The sequence below is a fragment of the Canis lupus genome, chromosome 32 (genome assembly GCF_048164855.1).
Source record: "Canis lupus baileyi chromosome 32, mCanLup2.hap1, whole genome shotgun sequence".
Lineage (NCBI taxonomy): Eukaryota > Metazoa > Chordata > Mammalia > Carnivora > Canidae > Canis > Canis lupus.
The window spans coordinates 26,855,267-26,874,984 of NC_132869.1; the positions used below are offsets into that span (position 1 = coordinate 26,855,267).

Below are 19,718 nucleotides of genomic sequence, written 5' to 3' on the forward strand. Positions count from 1 at the left end.
GTTGCCTCCAAAATAAGTCACTACGTTTACTGAACCTTTAGTATGAACCAGGCACTTGGCTGGGCGTTCCCCATGTAAATCTCTAATACTCATGACATACCTCCTTTTGTACAGGGATGGATCTCAGTCCACGAATTCTGAGATACAAGCAATGTCTTCATTTTCTGTAAGCCATCTGAATTACTGAACTCCTATTTTTCAGGGCCTCTGGGATTTCTCCTTTCCACCCCCACCCTATTATGCCATAGTTCTGGATCAGACACAGCACCCAAGCCTGGTGGTGGGGGTGGCACCTGGTTGTCTGTCACCCATCCACACAGGTGGCCACTGAGGGACTCGTCCTCCCATCTTACATGACCTGTTAGTACTGGAGGCTCACAGCTGCTCCCACCTCATGCCAGGCACAGGGGCAGCTTTTGCCCATCTGCCAACATCACACAGCCATATCCTCTTTAGATTTTTACCACCTTCCAGCAGGGTTTGGGGGAAGCCAGGGACTGTCTCATCTACCCCCCAGACCTAGGGATAAGTCTCTCCTCCCCCACCTACCTACAAAGCCCAAGAGGCTCTCATCCTCGTGATGAGAAGGTAGGAGTGCTCCTACTCCCCTCAAATCCCTGTAAAACATGGTTAGCCTTTTGCTTCTCTTTGAGGGTTACAATTCACTTGTCCTAGGTCCTAAGTTTGGGGAAGACAAAAGATTTGTAGAATTCTCTATAGTTTGCCCTTCTTACGAGGGAGGAAGAGCAAGGGAGAGAGATGTTGGGAGAAAAATAATACTAAGTTGGTATTTCCAAATATTATCTCTGGCTCATGTTACCCCATTTTACAGGTGAGGGGATGGACTCATTCAGGTTAAGTCACATTGTGCTCACTAGTAGAAAGTAGACCCAGCATCCTCAGGCTCTGGAAAGCTCACTGTGAAGTTCTCCCCTCTTCCCTGCCAGGTGTCTCCCTGGCCAGCTTCAAGAAAACACAACAGGGCTGGTGCATTAAAACCACCACAGAAGGGTGACAGGCCAGGCAGCCAGAGCTTGGGAAGATGGGAGCAGTCAGCACCCTTGAAAGGGAACAGACATCTCTCCTCCTAACCCACCCCACGAGAGCCTCACAAAACAAGCTGGTGTGAGACGATAGTAGCAAAATTCTTGGTGAAGCAGGGACTTCTAAGAGCCAGAACTTTGAAGACCTCTTCCTATGTAGAAAGTGGTAAGAGAGTGTACTCTGCAGAAATTGGGAGGGAGGGGTCTTGGTATTCTGGAGCCACTTGGATTCACTGCTTTCTTGCTGAATTAATCCCCAAATGATGTAACTGGTTCCAGTTGAATGTCCTAGGGGCACCTCAAACCTCACAAAGCCCAAGCTGGCTGCATAATCTTCCAACACCAAAACTGCTCCACTCACAGCCTCCCCACCTCAGCTGTTACCAAGCCCAATGTTTGCTTGCTCAAGGCAAAGTCCTTAAAGTCATCCTCAAGGCCTCTCTTTGTCTTGCATCTCACATTCTAATAGTCAGGAAATCCTGTTGCACCCATCTTCCAAATATATCCAACACCCATCCACCGCTCCCCAATTCTACTGTTACCATGCTGAAGCAAGCCACCATCACTTTGCACTGGGTGATTGCAATGACCCCCTCAAATCCTCTCCGACTTGCACCCTTGCTCACTTACAATCTGTTCCTAGCCTTGCAAACCGGAATGATCTTTTAAAATAATAATACAAATCATGTCACCCTTCTACTCAGAATGCTCCCCATGTCTCAGATCATAAGAGTCAAAGTCTTTATAAGGGTGTTTCCTGGGTCGTTGGTCTCCTTGTTGTTTCTGGAACCTAGCAGGCACACTCCTACCTCAGGGCCTTTGCACTGGCTACTCTTTCACAATATGTCCACTGAAACCCTCGTTTAAAGTTCAACCTCCCAACAAGGCTCACCCTGACCATTCTATTTAAAATCACTACCTCCCCAACCCCGTAATTCTGCTATACTTTCCCTTTTTCCATAGCTCTCACTCCATTCTACAATCTCCATATATCTCTTCTTGTGTCCATTGTCTATCATCTGAGTCCTCTCACCTCCAGTGGTACATAAGCTTCACAAAGATAGGAATGTTAATCTGTTTTGTTCATTTAAATATCTCAAGTACCTAAAACAGTGCCTGGCATATAGTAGGCATGCAAAAAAAAAGGGGGGGGGGAGGTGTTGAACAAATAAAGTTTAAATAAAACTAGAGATCTAAGGAATCTCACAAGAGTCATACACAGTAACATATCCCTGGCCTGGTTTTGTGGAATGGCCTGACTTCTCAATCCTCCACACAGTGCGAGCATTAATTAGCACAGAGTTGGAGAGTTTATTCTAGGGTCATCTCCCAATGGGCCCCTCTCCCCCGCTGCCTGCCACCCTCCTCCCACCCACCCATCCCCCGGCAAAGGCATCTGGTCCTGCATCTTTGCTTTTGCTTCAGTTCCTTCTTACACTGACGTTAGAGGTTTTCTGCCCCTTTCAGCTATAGACAGACACATCACCCCACCACTCTTTGACTTCAGGCACCAGCAATTTTGCTGAACCCATCAGAAAATGGACCCTCCGGCAGCTCTCTGCTTGCCAGAGCCCTTTTCTTTTCCTTTGTGCTTAGCCTGCAATTTGAAATACCTCTGCCGTGAGCCGGCATCCCCAGTGCACTGATGTCAGAGGGAGAACGAGGTAACCATGTGCGAGCCACTGACCCCTGACCTTTGACAGAATTTCCAAACACATTAACTTTAAATTGATTAATTTGGAACTTTGACCTTGGCCCAAGAAGGTAAGAATACATGACAAGATATTTGATTTTCAAAATGTATCAGGGTTTTTTTTTTTGTTTTTTTTTTTTAAAGCTTTTGTAAATCAACCTTTGTTGAATTAGGTAGAGTTAGACTTGGGGTTGAGGGGGTAGCAAGAGAAGCGAACACTTGATAGCATGGTTAAAGGTTAATTATTAATAAGCAGGCTTCCCTCACAAAGTATCAATAGGCAATCTGGTCTCTTTAACTTCAGAAATTAGCAAGAAGACCTCGGACCCCGGGTGAGACAGGAGAAATGGAAAGTCCCCCATGTGTCTCTATTTTCTTGGTTTTGTGCATCTTTATCCAATCAAGTGCCCATGGACAAAGCCTGGGACTAGGTAAGAGCCTACCTCCTCTGCGGAGATGGGCATGGATTTTCTTCTTTAAATGTCTGTCAAAATGAATCCAAGTGTTCTTGATGGTGTGGGAGAGAGCTCAGTTCTATTAGTGGTGTCACGGGTCACAGGGACATGTCACCATTCGTGCAGGATTGAAATTTAAGGAGATCGTTCTGGAGATGTCTAAAAGCACTGGCAGCTTGCGCTGAAGTCTCTCCCGTGTCTGATTCAGAACGAGTCATGATAAGACTTGGATGGAGAATGATCTGAAAGAGTTTTGGATCTTCCTGAGTGCTAATTTGGCATCTAATTTGTGGCTGGGGAGCACAGCTTGCAACGAAATGCTCCGTCTTGCTGAGGTTGTCTGATTGTTGGCTCTCTCAGAGGAGAGAGGAATTTGTAGAGTCCTATTTCCAGACAGGTCTAAGGAAGAGATAGTGTTGCACATTCTCTAGGCTTCATTTTTTTCTGCCGAAGGTTTACTCTGAGATTGAGGAATCCAACAGCAGTCACACCCGTTTGATCTGTAAATTCATAAACCAGATTGTTGGCCAAAGATCCAAATGCCTGATCAGGTAGGTGGACTCCAGGTGCCTGACTAAACAGTACATTGAATCAGTAAATGACAAATATGAAGTAAAGTGAGCAATTTGGCCAAATTATACAGATATTTGGGACTTTTTTGTGTGTGTGCTGGTCAGGAGCTAGTAACTCTAAGGTAGAGGGTTTAGATTTCTCTTTTCTCAAAGACTGTGCTTGGAAGGACCTCTAAAAACCTTGAGAATGAGAAATTTAGTGACCAATATATGTGAAAATTCCAGAATTTTGTTTCCCCTTTCAAAAGGGCTGTTTGTTATTTTATTATTATTTTTCATCACAGGCCAGTTAATAACTGATTGGTAGTATTAATTATTACCATTTACTAAGCATTTTCTATGTCAAGCATTGTGCCTATTATTTTGCATTCATCATCTCATGCATGAAGCAGGTCCAAAAATGACAATAATAATTTAGAGGCAGACAGGCAAATTCGCTGATGATTATTATTTCCTGGGTTGACCAGGATTTTGCTGAAGGGTCTGCCCTGACCTTTGGCCCAGAATGTGGTCTTTGTTTGTTTATTTTGTATCAAAGTATAACATATATTAAGAAAAGTACCTAGATCATAACTGCCCAGTGAATGGTGGTAATCGGAACCTACATCCCAGAAGCTTCTTTTGTGTACCCCTTGAGCCTTAACATAGATTATGTTGCCTTTGGGGGGAACTTCTCATTAGGGAAGCATACAGAATGTGCTCTTTTGCTTCTGGCTTCTTTCACGAACATTACCCTGGTGAGACTCATCCGGGGCACATGTATGTGGTGGTGACTCATTCATTCTAGGGGCAGAAGCATTCCATCGTGGGAATATGTCTCCCTTCATTTACCCGTTGTGCTGTCGATGGGCTCAGAATGGTTTTAGGTGGAGACCTGGAGGTCAGAAGCCATCGATGCTGAGCAGGAGGCTGAAGGGCAAGTCAGCCTCCTCCAGGCTGCTGGACGTTGTCCAGATTTCTATCAACAGATGTTGTGTTGTCAGCTGCTGCTTCCTCAGGGCCTGGTTTGTCCCAAAGCTGGGGGAAGCAGCCATGATGAGCAGGAGGGTTCTTCAGGGAAAAGGATCAGAGTCCAGAGGTCTCTTGCTCCCTTGCAAGCAGAATCCCTTGGCAAAACTCTTTGTGCTTGAGCCCAATCTGTGTATGATGCTGGGGCATCGTCGTCCAAGGCACTGGCTGGAAGCAAGTGCCCACAGTGGAGGCCTCGTCAGATGAGTATCTAGACTGGCAGGTCTCAACCAGGGGCAAAACTGTCCCCTAGGGGACATTTGGCAATGTCCAGAGACATTTTTCAATTGTCACAGTTGGGGATAGAGTGCTATTGGCATGTAATGGGCAGAGGCCAGATACGCTACTAAACATTCTACAGTGCACGTGACAGTGCCCACAACGAGTTATCCAGGGCAAAGTGCACCTAGTGGGTCAAGTGTTGGGAAACCCCAATCTGTACAAAGCTCCCACTGTCACTAGCCTTGGGCCAGGAAGAGCTCCCCCAAGGACACTTCCTCCTGAACCCCACCCCTCCCGGCCTGCCTCTTTTTGTTTTTATGAACGACTTACTAATGGACCCACTCCGGCTCTGTGCACCCGGTACGTGCCAGCTGTTAGCCCATCCTCGCCATGTGGGAGAGTGAGCCAGCATTTGGGTGACCTGCAGGGGTCCCATGGCTGTTCAGAGCCAAGAAAGGAGAAGCACAGACAGCTCAATCTGAGGCTCCAGGCCTTTCTCTCTTTCCATTGTGCTCACTGCCAGGGATGTGACAGCCAGAGGCCCCTCAAAAACAGTTCTGTTCAGTTCTCATTCAGAAATATGGACCGGGGCAGTTGTTCCAATCTGTCAGCACCAAGGGGAACAGGATCTGTTCCCCCGGGGCACAGAGCTACCATCACCCTCATCCCCAGACCTCACAGCTTGAGGCCCAGACCCACCCCACTGGTGTGGCCACGAGAGCCCACACTGCTCTCAGATGGAAGCTGCTGCTCCCAGGCCCTGGCAACCCCACCTTCCAGGTATCCATCACCACTGCCTCCAGGGGCCTGTCCCTCCCTCCCATCCCAGCTGCAGCTTCCAAATCCCAGAAGGCGCTGGCACCCACCCACTGAGTCCCTCACTCCTTTAACCATCCCCCCGTGCAAGCATCTGCCGTGTATAAGGCCACACACGTGTGTGGCAGTTCGCAAACTTCTTGATCTCGGGACACCGTTACATACGGAAAAATTCCTTAGGACTCCAAAGAGCTAGAGTTTTGTTTTGTTTTGTTTTCTGCGTGGAACACAGCTATCGATATTTATGATATTAGAGACTAAAATTGAGGGATTTTTGTAAATTGTAATGCCTTCAAAAAGAACAGCAAACCTATTGGTATCAATACATATATTATGAGAAATACCTCATATTTTCAAAACAACAACAGTAAAATGGGAGTCTGAAGAGTGATATTGTTTTACGAAGAAGTGTTGCAAATTTCTTGAATGTCTGGCTTAATAGAAAAGGGCTGGATTCTTTTATCTGTGTCTGTATTCAGTGGATTGTGATGTGTTGCTTTGTTTGGAGTACATGAAGAAAATCGGCTTCACATATAGGCCATTCCAGAACCACTGCATTTGGACAGTAGACACTGTACAAGTTGGCCCTTGTCCCCAAATCCTGCCCTGAGCTGTTGAATCAGGGGTGGACCAGGGGTGGGGAGATGGGAGCCATCTACCCCAGATGTCAGTGATAAAAATAGACCTCCTACCTCTCAAAACAGTTTTTTACTAAAGTTGCAAACAACTGCTATGGTTATTGTTGGGTTTTATTAATATATGTGTAAACTTCGAATGATCACATTTTTATTACTTACCCTTTAATAAAAATTATGTTCCCTATCAACATTACTTTTTTTAAGATTTTATCTATTTATTCACGAGAGACACAGAGAAAGAGGCAGAGACACAGGCAGAGGGAGAAGCAGGCTCCATGCAGGGAGATCGATGTGGGACTCCATCCCAGGACTCCGAGATCATGTCCTGAGCCAAAGGCAGATGCTCAACTGCTGAGCCACCCAGGCGTCCCTATTGAGGTTAATTTTGAGAACTCCCAGTTATGTGGTTGGCCCCTGACATTTACCCATTTGGTGATGTGCTCACTGCAGGTGTCATGGTTTTGAAACCTCCCAACTCATTCTGATCACCCCATGTCTCCAACTTCTATGATACTTACTGCATTTCCCTACATAGAAACAGAAAATTCAAAATCAAAGATGATACATAATGATTGTGAAGACAAAGAAGCAAAACCTGAGAACTTACATTCTGTTATCCTATGTGACCACCATTTAGAGTTTTTATGTTTATAATGTAATACAGTAAGACAGATATTAACAGGGAACTGGGAGGTATAATACAGTTGGCCCTTGAGCAACACGTGGATTAGGGGCACTGACCCCCCCACCCCATGCAGTCAAAAAGCCACATATAATTTTTGAATTCCCCAAAACTTAACTACTAACAGCCTACTGTTGACTAGAAGCCTTACCGGTAACATAAACAGTCGATTAACATCTATTTTGCTTGTTATATGTATTACATATTGTATTCTTACAAGAAATAAGCTGGAAAAAAGAAAATGTTATTAAGAAAATCATAAGGAAGAGAAAACCAATTTACAGTACTCTGTTGTATTTATGGGGAAAAATCCACATATATTTGCACCCATACAATTCAAATCTGTGTTGTTCAAGAGTCAACTATATTTTGTTTAGTAAGTAAAAATTGTAGTTCTTACAGGAAATACTTTTAATGCATTTGAGTATCTTCAAAGTTGCAGTGTGTTCTTCCTCTTAAATTGTTCATTGCTCTAAAATTAAAGAACAAATTAAGAAAATAGTGATTCCTGATTTTTGCAACATTACTGAGAACAATTTTGTCTTACAGAGCAGAGGCATATTAAAATGATCTGTCCTGGGTATCATATACATGAAGTATATCATTGAGTCAAAAAAGGAGATAGGATGTGTATATAAAATTTTCACGACTAGGACATGGAATGTGATGAGTACCACTAGAAAGGAGTACGATGGGTTGAATGTTTGTTTCCTCCAAATTCATGTTGAAGCCCTAACCCCAATATGCCGATAGTTAGGTGCGGACTTGGGGAAATGATTTGGTCATAAGGATGAAGCCCTCTGAATGGGATTAGTGCCTTTATAAAAGGGACTCCAAAAAATAAAAATAAAAATAAAAATAAAAATAAAAATAAAAATAAATAAAAGGGACTCCAGGGAGCTTGCTCTTTTTCCAACATGTGAGTAAACCAGGAAGGAGACTCTTACCAGAACCTGACCATGCTGGCGTCCAAATCTCAGACTTCCAGCCTCCAGAACTGGGAGAAATAAATTTCTGTTGGTTATAAGCTCCCCCCACCGCCCCAGTCTACAGCCCTTTGTCATAGCAGCCCAAATGGACTAGAACTAGGAGCAGGTAGGGAGGCATTAGAGTTTACCTCCAAGTGTGGGGTACAGGGAAAGCTTTAGGGAAGCCGGTGGCATTTGAGCAGGGTCCCGCAGGATAGAATCTGAACAAAAGAGGAGGCTTTCCTTGTGCATTAGCAAAGGTATAGGGCTGGTAAAGTCCACATGTTTTTCAAGCCTAAACATTTCCCCAGGACAGGCCTTCTGGGATGAAGAAAAGTAAAGCAAATTCTAGGTAGGAGTTGACAGCAGCCCAGGTCACAAAGGCCAGAAACTAGAAACGACCGGAATGCCTAACAATAAACCATCCAGTTAGCAGTAAGTCCATCTTTAAACAAGCATTGTTTCAAATACCTACTAAAGTACTAAAAGTTCCAGGATCTTTTGGGTAATAAAGATGGAATTCATAAATAGAAGGCTTAGGGCTGGCCTCCAGGCACTCACAGTGTAACACGAGGGATATTAACTTGGCGAGGTGGGTTTCTGGAGCCTGGTTGCCTCCTGGGATGGCACCCAAGGCCATGTGTCTGTGCACTTTGAGTGAGGGAGAGAGGTCATAACTCTGGCAGATTATCAAAGGGATCTGTGACCTCCAAAAAGTTAAATAACAACTGGTCTTGTAGCTTTTAAAAATAAATACAAGGAAATCTTATATGCAATAAAGTGGGGCGGGGGGGGGGGACAGGACTAAATAGCCTACATATTGAATCACAATTATGAAAACATCATATACATGTATATGGCTAGGGATGAGAAGCATATTTAAAGATATATACAAAAAAAAAAAAACAAAAAATAAATAAATAAAGATATATACAGAGTTTAAGCTCATAGAGAGTGGGATTTTTTTTTAAGTATTTGAAAGTAAGAGAAAAAATTAAAATTAAAAAGAAAAATCCCAATTAGCTGCAATTAGATTGGTCTTGGATTTGCTGTCCCAAGAGGGCCACTGCGAAAAGGCCATACCTATTTCTATGACTTCAGACCTGCCACCTCCACTCTCATAGGCTCAGGCCCAGACTTATCCTGCAATGGGACCTCCGAATTCCTGATAGGCCTCCCCACCTGCAGCAAGAGTCATATGTGAGTAACGTTGCCGGTGACGTCCAGAGATGGAGCATGTGCATTAGGAATGCACGGGGAGCCGGAGTCTGCCGGCCAGGCCCCAGCATGCTGGAGAAACGCTACCTTCTCTCTGCTAAAGGACAGATCCCATCCACTATCAGACTTCCCGGCCCAGCCCCTCGAGCCCCACTGAGGGTAACACACCCAGAGAGGACAAGCCTGAGGTAAGAGGACAGCAAGCAGCCTGTCTTCCACCCTGCTTGCTTTTCACAGGCGACCCAGGACTTGCACCCATATTCTTAAATTCTGGGTCAGGTGAATAGGACGTTTTTAGAAAAGAAACTGAGTGGCCGATTGTTGAAGGAACTGGTTGGGCCTGGGAATTGACCGTAGCACATGAATCACCAAGCAAGGAAGGCAGCCAAAAGTCAGATGCCCCCTGCCACCTCCTCCCTGCCTGTTTCCTGCACCTGCTGCCACAGTACAGCAAAGCATGCTGGGTCCTCACTTGCTGGCTCCCTCAGGGAAGGGCAAAGGGAGTGGGGCTGGCCCACAGACAGGGGTGAGCAGTCCCAGTTACATTCTCCCCAAGGACGGGGCCACCCTGACCTCAGCCCGAGGTGTCCCTGCCATCCACGGGATCTGTGCAGGCCAGAGGGCACGGCCAGCCTCACGGCCAGGAGGGTGGCTGTATGCAGGTTCCTGGGAGGGTGTCCGTTTTAGGGAGGGGCCTTCTCAGCTGGGGACTGAGGTCCACCCACTAGGGAAAGGGGGTGGCCGCGACCAGGCAGGACATCTGGATTCCTGCCAAGCAGCTTGAGGGTCATGGCTGGACTTCAGCCCCAGTGTGGAAACCAGGACCATGGGAGGGAGCACAGCCAGTCCTGCAGGGAGGGGAGCTCCCACTCAGGCCCCAGCCTAGGGCGAGGAGACCAACTCCAATGGGCTCCTCCCCACCGGGAGACTGGGTGGGGTGCTGGCCTTGCTGGTCACGAGCAAGTGCAACTTCCAGACATAGCCACAAGGGAGCACAGTGAGGACCCGACGGCTCCAGGGTTGCAGGAGGGGATTTCAGGCTTGGGAGAATGGAGTTTCTGGATGACTCTGGAAAACTCGGGGCTGCTGGCTAACCTCCCTTTCCTCTCCATTTATGACTCTGTTTCCAGGAACACTCACAGTTTTGATTTTTCCACAATGGTCCTTGCAGGGGAGGGACAGGACACAGGGGAGAGAAATCAAACGCCTCAGAGGAGAGGCCTCCCTGTGTGTCCAGAGCATTCTCCCCTCCACATACACAGTTCACCAGGGCCTGGTAAAGTACCTGCAACACAGCTTTCCATGCACTGCTGTGTGGCACTCAGAACAGTTCCGATGAAGACGTGCAGGTGGCAACACTGAATAGTATTTATAGAATTTATGTTAAGCAGGAAAAAAGCAGGATACCTGCTTATGTGTGTCCTGTGATCACAAAACTGAAAATACGTGTGTGAGGGGAAAAAATATGAAGGAAATGCACATGGAGGTTTGACTTCAGTTAAATTTATATCTAAATTTTTGTCCATTCCAAATTTTTTATAATGTTATAGTGTATGTGTGTGTGTGCATATACATGTAGTATATTTAACGATTTGAATAATTTTAAAAATAAATTTATATCAAAGAGATGAAATGGACTTGACCAGATCGATGGTTCTCAAACTTCAATGTACATCAGAATCTTATTAAAATAAGATCTTCATAAATCGTATTTATTCATAAAATAAATAGTCTTATTAAATGTATTAAATAAATAAATCTTAATAAAATAAGGTTTCTGGATACCAGCTGCTAGAGTTCCTAATTCAGTGGGGTCTGGGGCCAGCTCAGGAGTTTCTATTGCTAACACGTTTCCAAGTGCTGTTGCTGGTCTGGAACAACACCTGGAGAACTACTAGGAAAACTGCCAGTCGGTGTCAAAATAAGACTTGGACCCAGTGTCCTGACTTCCAGGCCTCCAGGGCAAACCTGGCTTCATTCTGAAGTTTCCTGGTAGGGAAGAGGAAGGAATCAACAAGGACTGATCTTGCATTTGATGTCTCTCAGGGAAAACCATAGCCCAGATAATACCAACCCCCAGATAGGGACACCTGGGTGGCTCAGTGGCTGAGCATCTGCCTTTGGCTCAGGACATGATCCCAGGGTCCTAGGATCGAGTCCCACGTCAGCATCCCCGCAGGGAGCCTGCTTCTCCCTCTGCCTATGTCTCTGCCTCTCTCATAAATAAATAGATAAAATATTTTTTAAAAACCCACAATATTCATGACACTTTATCCTTCCAAAATAAAAAAATGGGCATGCTGAAAAGAAAGTGACTCTTGAAGAAAAATCCCCAAGCAGAGACTTACTTGTAATCGGTGGGAAAATACAAGCTGCCACAGTTAATGAACCATACACAGTGAACCCTCCTTGGCAGGCCTGAAAATAGGATCAAGAAAATTCTTTTCAGATGTGTTGGGCATTTCCAAAAGCTGGGCAGGGCCGTGGATCCTCGGTTCTAGGGCTGGCCTTTCTGATTGCGAAAAACTTTCCAGTGACAAATGTTCCAGCTTCCTTGTCCCGAGAGAATCCCAAATAGTGAAAACAACATACGGCTCCACACTGAAACATAACAAAATCGACGGCAGCAAATTCCAGCATTCATTAGCCACCTACTGTGTACCAGGCTCCATGGTCAGCACAAGACTGCATCCCTGAGGATCCAAAAATGAAAAAGCACATTTCATTTCATCAAGGAGCTTCCTACCTGAGGGGTCTCTGGCTCCCTACAGCTGCAGGTGAGGGTGCGCACAGGTTAGAGTTCGGGAGAAGCACAATTTCAATAGTGTGCTAAGTGCACAAGTAACACCAGGTACAAAGCATCATAAGGCTCTGAGGCAGAAGGGGTCAGCTGAGAAGAGAGAGACATTTGGGTTGAGTTTTGAGGGAAAAGATGTGGAAGGACGTTGCAAAGCAGAAGGACAAGCATAAACCAGTCTCGGAGACTTGAAAAAGGTTCATGAAATTGGGAATCCCCGAGACATTTGCTGTGGCCGAGGGTGGGCCACATAAAAAGAAATGGCTGGGGCCATGCTATGGAGTTTGGCCCTCACCCTGGAGCAACGGGGCCACCACTGAGGTTAGGGTTTAAAAAAAATAATGAAAAAAAAAAAAAAGGAGGAATGAGGCTGCTGACTGCCTTTTTTTGCTGGGTGGATGGCTTTATCTCTCAGCCCAGCTGAAACCACAGCCACTCCCTCATGGAAGGAATGGTGGTATCAGCAGGAAAATACAGAGGTGGTGCTCAGCAGTCACCACCTCGCAGGCGCCCACAAACACTCAGATCTTCCTCCCAGGCAGGCCCCAGCCTTGGGCAAGTGTCTTTGAAGTCTTCGTGTTCATTGCTATTCCTCACACGAAGTCGTAGGAGGGATTTACGCCGGGGAAATGAGGCAGGAACACATAGTCGAAGGCTGAATAGGAATCTTCCATTTCAAAAGTACTGTCTTCTAAGTCTGGAAAGAGAACCCTTTGGAAATTCCACATCGTGCTAGCTTAGAGACCTGCAATTTCAACATGAAGAACTCCTTCCCACCCACATGATACCACTTGCTTCTTAACAACATCCCTGTAAGGAATATCGATGGGGCAGGATTAGTATCCCCACTTGACAGATGTAAACGTTCACCAAGCAAAGATCACCAGGCGCCCACTCAGGGTCAAGTGAAAGGCTTATTGGCCTTACTGCAGCAAGAAAGAATACACCCCAGAGAAACCCCGGGGCATCCCAATGTGAGCTGTTGAGGGGGGCTTCTCCCTAGATTGGGTTTTACTGGCTGAGACGGAGAAGGGGGTGGGGGCAGTTCTGGATCAGAGTCCATTAAGGGGAGGATGGGCAACCCAATGACCAGATATCTTCATAGTTTAATAATCAGGCACCTGGGTGGCTCAGTGGTTGACTGTCTTTGGCTCAGGTCGTGATCCTGGGGTCCTGGAATCGAGTCCCACATCGGGCCCTCCGCGGGGAGCCTGCTTCTCCCTCTGCCTGTGTCTCTGCCTCTCATGAATAAATAAATAAAACCTTTATAAAAAATAATTCAATAATCAGTTATTGTCAACTCCCCCCTTGCATGGCTTAGTCAACAATGATACAGCAGGCAGCAGCGGGGCTGGGGCTGGCAGTGGCACAGGGGTGGCATTCACTGCTGTTGGCCAGAGGAGGGGAATGTTTAGTCATGTCTGGGTCCCTCTTGTCCCATCACAAACATAGAAGGTCCGGGTAGCACATTGTTTCTATTCTGTGGCCATTGTCCATGTTCAGTTGGGAACATCCTGGTGCAGCTGCCCACCGGGCTGGTTTCTGGTGCTGCTGTGTTTTGTTTTCATTTTGTCACACCCCCACCCCCACCCCTGCTCCAAGCAACTCAGGAAGTGCCATCGAGGTCTCCCAGTTCCTCCGCACCAGCTGCACAGCCTTGGTGGGGGGGCTGCCTTCGTCCCCTGTGCCTCTGATTTCCTGTGAGTGGCATGCAGGGACCCTTCTAGCACTGACACTCTGGGTGTCAACGAGGACTCATCGGGAGGTCATCACAGTGCCCCAGACCTTCAGTGGTTGCCTCAGCTGATGTCAGCTGTTTAAATGTTAAGGGCAGAGAAAAATATGAAAGCCAAGTTCTATCCACTTTAAACACGAGACATCAGCCCTGCCTTAATCCTAGGGTGACTCAACTGCCTTCAGTGATTCAAAGATTCCCAAACACCAGTAGGACAAAGAAATAATTCTGTAAGAACGATCCAAGTGGTCAATGACCATTGGACTGTTTCTTCCCCAAAGCTGTTTTTCTCCGGGGCCTGAAGGGCAAGGGGTGGAGGAAGCCTCCCGAGGTCCCTGGGATTCTCACTGATGGGGATTTCTGGCGATGCTGGTGTCCCCCGCAAAGCCCACATGGCTATCTTGGCCTTCAGACGTGTTCTACTGTGGGTGTCGTTGCCAGGGGAGCCTGGGACATCCTCTGAGCCTCTCTGAACCTGACCACGTCTGATCAACGCTTACCCTCCCCACACTCACTATGAGTGACGGCCACCTCCTCAGAGGCCTAGCAGGAAATCTGTGTGCAGCCGCCAAAGTTCTGCTCCCTCTTATCTCAGCTTCCTTCCCAGTCCCTGGTTCCCCAAAGGCAAGCTCACAAACTAGGTGCAAACACAACCCCAGGCAGCCTGAAGAAAGGAGATGCCCCATGATGGCCAGACTGAAAATTCTGGGCCATTTGAAGATAACCAAGCATACTTTAGAAAAGCTAAAATATTTTTATTCACTCAGGAACCCTCTAGGTACAGGGCTGCTTTCACAAATAGACTCCCCTAAGCTTCTCTGAGGCTTGCTGACCCCAAGAGAACACCAGAGAAATTTCCTCTGGTGAGACTCCCTCTGCAGCCTATAACACAGGTCTTGCTGTTACCCCATGACTAGGTCACCTTGGCATGTACATGTCCAAGTGCTGGCCACCACCTTCATGCCACACAGCGGGAGGGGTTCCCGCACCTGAGATTCATGATAAGGGTAGATGATTTTGAATCAGAAAGAACTGGAGAGGGCACCTGGGTGGCTTCGTTGGTTGAGTGTCTGCCTTCAGCTCAGGTTATGATTCCAGGTCCTGAAATCGAGTCCCGCGTCGGGCTCCCTGCTCAGCGAGGAGCCTGCTTCTCCTTCTCCTGCTCCCCCTGCTTGTGAGCTCTCTCTCTCTCTCTCTCTCTCAAATAAATGAATGAATGAGTGAGTGAATGAGCTGGAGCAAAGACTCATAAGGGAGGGTGGCCAACAGCCTATCCCCTCCCCTCCGGAGAGACACCCAAATGACCCATTCAAGCAGGGAAGTCCACACTGGAAGGATGACTTCTGGGGCACGGACTTCCTCACAGATTCAGCCACACATCAGTTCTGTGCCAGGCCTGTGCAGGGACACCAACAAATTCAATATTCATCCAGTGCCCTCGTTTGCCGGGGCTGCCATCAGAAAGGGCCCCAACCTCAGAAATTTCTTTTCTCATGGTTCTGGAGGTTAGAAGTCTGAGATCGAGGCAGAAGTAGAGCTGGTTTCTTCTGAGGCTTCCCTCCTTGGTTTGTGGCTGGCCATGGTCTCCCCTTCATCTTCACAAGGTCTCCTGCAGTGCATGTCTGTCTAATGTCCTTTTTTTATATAAATCATATGCACTTAGGGCCCGTGCCAGTGACCTCATTTAACCTTAATTACCTCTTTAAAGACCCTAGCTCCAAAGAGGGTCACAATCGGACATACTGAAGATTAGGGCTTCCACGTAGGAATGTGGGGAGGGGTGAGGGAACACAACTGACCATCCAGCAAACACTTGCGAGGCGAGGCTCTGACCCGGGTCCTGGGCCAGGTACTGGAGACACTGGAGCTACATCATTGTTTGGTTTGAGCTTCAGCAGCAACCCCCTAGGGGGCTTCGGGGTTAGGAAAAGAGGTTTATAAATATACATGAGCTTGGAGAGCGGAGTAGTAAGTCTGCAGGCTCTGAATCGGGCCCAAACAGGGGAGCCTCTGCTGTGGGGGTGCAGAAAGTCATGGCCCAGCTGAGAGGCCCAGGAGCCAGCTGGCAGCTGGTGGGGGGAGGGGGTGCGGCCTCTTTCAGCAGCATGATTAAGACTTTCTGGCAGCACGAGCAATAACTGGCAGGAAACCAAGAAGGAGCCATTTATCTGGCTCATATTGCGGGTAAGTGATAAAACTTACCCTCTGGCGGGGTGCCTGAAAGACCAATCATCTTTGCTGGAGTGTGCTCAGTGGGAGCCCGTACAATGGCTCTCTCTAGCTTTGAGAGGCCTGTTTCCCACACAAGCTGTCTTCAGCCAGGCTGTTTCCTAGATGCGCCCGGGCCTCAGCCAAGGAGAAAGGGCCCAAGGTCAGCTGCCATTTTGTCCAGGGGCCTGCCTCCCTTGTCTTCACCCCCTGCAGACCCAAAAGGAAAAGTGGTGGGTCACTTAACTGGGAACAAGGAGGACCAGGGAAGATAAACACTGGGGCCTCCTACTCACGGCTGGGCACTCGGCCCCCCAGTACAGGCCGGAAATAAGTCCTGAGAGAGACTCTGGGTGACAATGGAGAACTGGATTTGGAGTCTAAAAGCCTGGATCTCAGTCCCCACTAGATCACTTAGCCTTGGACACCCCACTATGGTCTCTAGGCCTCTGCTCGTGAGCCAGGGGGATCGTTACAGACCCCACGGAGCTGTTGGGAGGATGGACTGCGGTCGCACAGGGGAAGCACTTTGCAACTGCGTATTGTGAGCCATAAACACATGTTTGTAAACATCTACCGTGTACTCAGTCATAGACCATGATAATGCTCACCTGATGCATGCACTACCCCCAAGGTTTTCCCCACTTTTAATTACAAGTGTTCAAGTAGAGAAAAACTAGGAAAGGATAGTATAATGAGTTACTGTGTTTCCTCCAGATAGGTTCAGTAATTGTTAACATTTTAGTATCTTTGCTCTCTCTCCCTCTCTCCCTGTGTATACATATATGCATATTCATATGTGTGTGCACACGGCACAACCACTTAATTCCATCCCTCCCTCTCTCTCTCATTCTCTTTCTCTCTCTCATAGATGAATATATGTATCTCATCCCTCTCTCTCTTTCTCTCGGAGATACATGAGCCCACTGTCCCATGTCATTTGTAGACCTCTTGCCCGTGGCCCTTGGCTCATCACTCTTTGATTTATCTCCCAGCGCATCTGTCTTTTCACTAGACTATGAGCCCCTTGTTCCTCGAGGGCAGGAACAAGTTCTAGTCCCCACTGTATCCCTAGGACCCGCGCAGGCCTGGCATGGAGGAGGCTCATGGCAAATAACCATTGAGCGTATGCCTCTTCATCAAAGGGCTAAGCACCATACATTTGTTTTAAGTAAATGTGTTTGAAGTCATTACATTTAGCAGGCTCTGCGTCCCTGCTGGCACTAATGGAAAACATCCCAGAGATCCAGGAAAACCACCTCCAGTCCTGCCCTCCTTCCCCATCTAAAAACACAGGAACAGTGAAGTCACTTGGGGCTCTTCATCAGAGGCTGCAGTCTACATCTGTGACAGAGCTATCGCCTGGCAAGGAAGGAATGATCCCCAGACCACAGTCTACTCTAGAAAGTACACACACACACACGGGGGCACACAGAAGCTGGCTCTGCAACCATTATGGATCTTAGAGAAGTGATTCTAAGTCATTTGGGTTTCCATCAAACCAAGAAACCCACTTCCAGACCAGCGGGAGTGGGAAGAGGGTGTGCACAGCACATGTGTATTATCTTCTTGCCTGTAAACTTCCCACAATGCTCGCTCCCTTAATAGGAGTTTTTAGGTTTCCCCCAGCTTCAGAAGTTGCTTTCGAAAGGAAAGCTTCTCAAACTTTAATGTGCATGCGAATCATCTGGGGAGCTTACTAAAAGGAATGTTCTGTTTCAGTACATCTGGGACAGACTCCAAGATCTTGCATTTCTAATAAGCGTCCAGGTCATGCCAGTGCAGCTGGTCCCCAAACCACGCTTTGAGAAACAAAGTTTTAAAGAACACAAAATAGCTCCTCACTTACTCAGTGATGCAGTACTTAGCACCTACTACTAGATGTAAAGCAGCATGCTAGCCCTCGAGCAACGGGGAAATGGGAAAAAATATAAAGACAAGTAAGACATAATTCTTTGCCTCCAATGGGCTGGATATGCCTAATTACTATGTCTAGCATTTTGCTTAAGTTGGCTTAATTCTTACAACAAACTATAACCTACAATGTGTATATTGTTATTCGCATTTCACATGTAAGGAAACTGGGGCGCACAGCCTAATTGTTTTGTCTAAATGAGGAAAAGGATGCAGCGAGATTTGAACTGTGGTCTACTTGACTCCAAGGCTTGTGTCTTTCCCCCATGCAACTTTCTGACTCTTCGTCTGGATGAGCTTCTCATGGAGTCCTCAGACTTGATAGTGGAAGGGCAAGGAGGGGCCTGGAAGCCGACTGGGAGTATTCCTGGGAGAAGGAGATGAGGCATTACTAAGCAGGTGTTCTCAATAACCAGCAGCGGGGTGGCAGCCAGGGTTGGGGGGAGAACATTCTAGAACCTAGTAGCTTGGTCACACGCGAGCTATTTCAGATAACATGTTGTCCTAATGTGGTGGATCGAACACTGCGCACACTAGCGATCTTCAGCCATGGTTATGCCTTGAACTTTGACACCAAATGGCTGTGTGACTTGGATAAATCACTGCCCTCACCTGGGCTCAGAGTTGGGCACTCTGTACATTCTTTCCTCTCTGACAAAAGCTCTTTCAGTTTCCCTTTTTGTCGTGTCCCCACTTGGGGTCCCCCAGCCCAAACCTGTTAGCTCAGGACCAGTACTTTCTGGAACTCACCCTGCAGTCTTCTTCCTCTTTTCCTTCCTAACTTCACACATGTCACCGAGTACGTACCCTGCCCGGACCTTGTGCTCAGGGCTGGGGATGCAAAGGCAATAAGGTGCATTCCCTCCCTCAAGGAGGAGACCCAAATTAGACCACAGCCCCAGCCTTAGGCCCTGGGAACGCGGTACAGAGCACCTAACTCAGTAAAGCAGGGGCAGGCAGGGCGGGGTGGGCATCTGCCCTGCACACCAGGGCTTCCCTGGAATAGTCCACTTTGTGCTCCAGCAACCCTATAAGGTACGTGCTAGTATGTCCCCATTTTAAAGATGAGGAAACAGAGGCTTATGGAAGTCAAGTGACTGGCCCAAAGTCACACTGTTCGTAGATCAAGTGAGTCAACGTGCAAAAAAACACCTAGCAGAGCATCCGGCCAAGTAGTAGATGAATGGTAACGGCAGTGCCTTATTTAAGTGGCAGAGCAGGGAGTGGGAGCCAGTCTCATTCTCAGACACAACAAATCAACAAGTTAGAGAAAGGTCTACAAAGGTCCTTGAGGACCTTTTTTTTTTAGAGCTCAGTACCATTTATGCAAATTAAATACACTCATCAGAGATTGTCCAAGGTCACAGATGTGTCTACATAAACTCATTGGAAAGCAGCAGTTGGAAGCAGTAAACTTGATGCACGTGCAACGATGCAGTTAAGGTTGACGAACACGGTGCTGAGTGAAACAGCACCAGAAACAGATGAGATTTAGAGCACAGTACGATTTATGCAGGTCAGACGCACATAGTGCCACCGCCACCGCACAAGTTCAGGATACAGATACACTTAAGCAAACGTTATCAGTAGAATACAGATGGAGTCCATGGTTGAGAAAAAATGGTGGGAGGGGGGTATAAAAGGGAAAAAATAGAACGAGAGAGAGACTCAACATGAACTAGTGACCTTTGAACACTTGAGGACAAAGAGCAGGCTTGGAACAGGCCATGCATGATGAGGAAACTGCTG

General features: G+C 47.2%; 1 protein-coding gene and 1 long non-coding RNA gene across 3 annotated transcripts in view; one reads left to right on the forward strand and one right to left on the reverse strand.

Annotated features, from left to right (window-relative positions):
* Positions 1-1,576, reverse strand: part of LOC140622986 (uncharacterized) — a 35,299-nt gene extending 33,723 nt beyond the window's left edge. The window contains exon 1 of the long non-coding RNA XR_012022652.1: positions 101-1,576. This is a non-coding gene — a long non-coding RNA (uncharacterized lncRNA). The remainder of the gene's footprint in view (positions 1-100) is intronic.
* The window catches only part of LIPC (lipase C, hepatic type), a 159,752-nt gene that overhangs the window by 15,284 nt on the left and 124,750 nt on the right, over positions 1-19,718 (forward strand). For both annotated transcript variants that reach the window (XM_072808822.1, XM_072808821.1), the window contains exon 2: positions 3,041-3,167. In XM_072808822.1, the coding sequence (XP_072664923.1) occupies positions 3,083-3,167 (85 nt within the window). In that variant the 5' untranslated portion in view covers positions 3,041-3,082. The remainder of the gene's footprint in view (positions 1-3,040; positions 3,168-19,718) is intronic.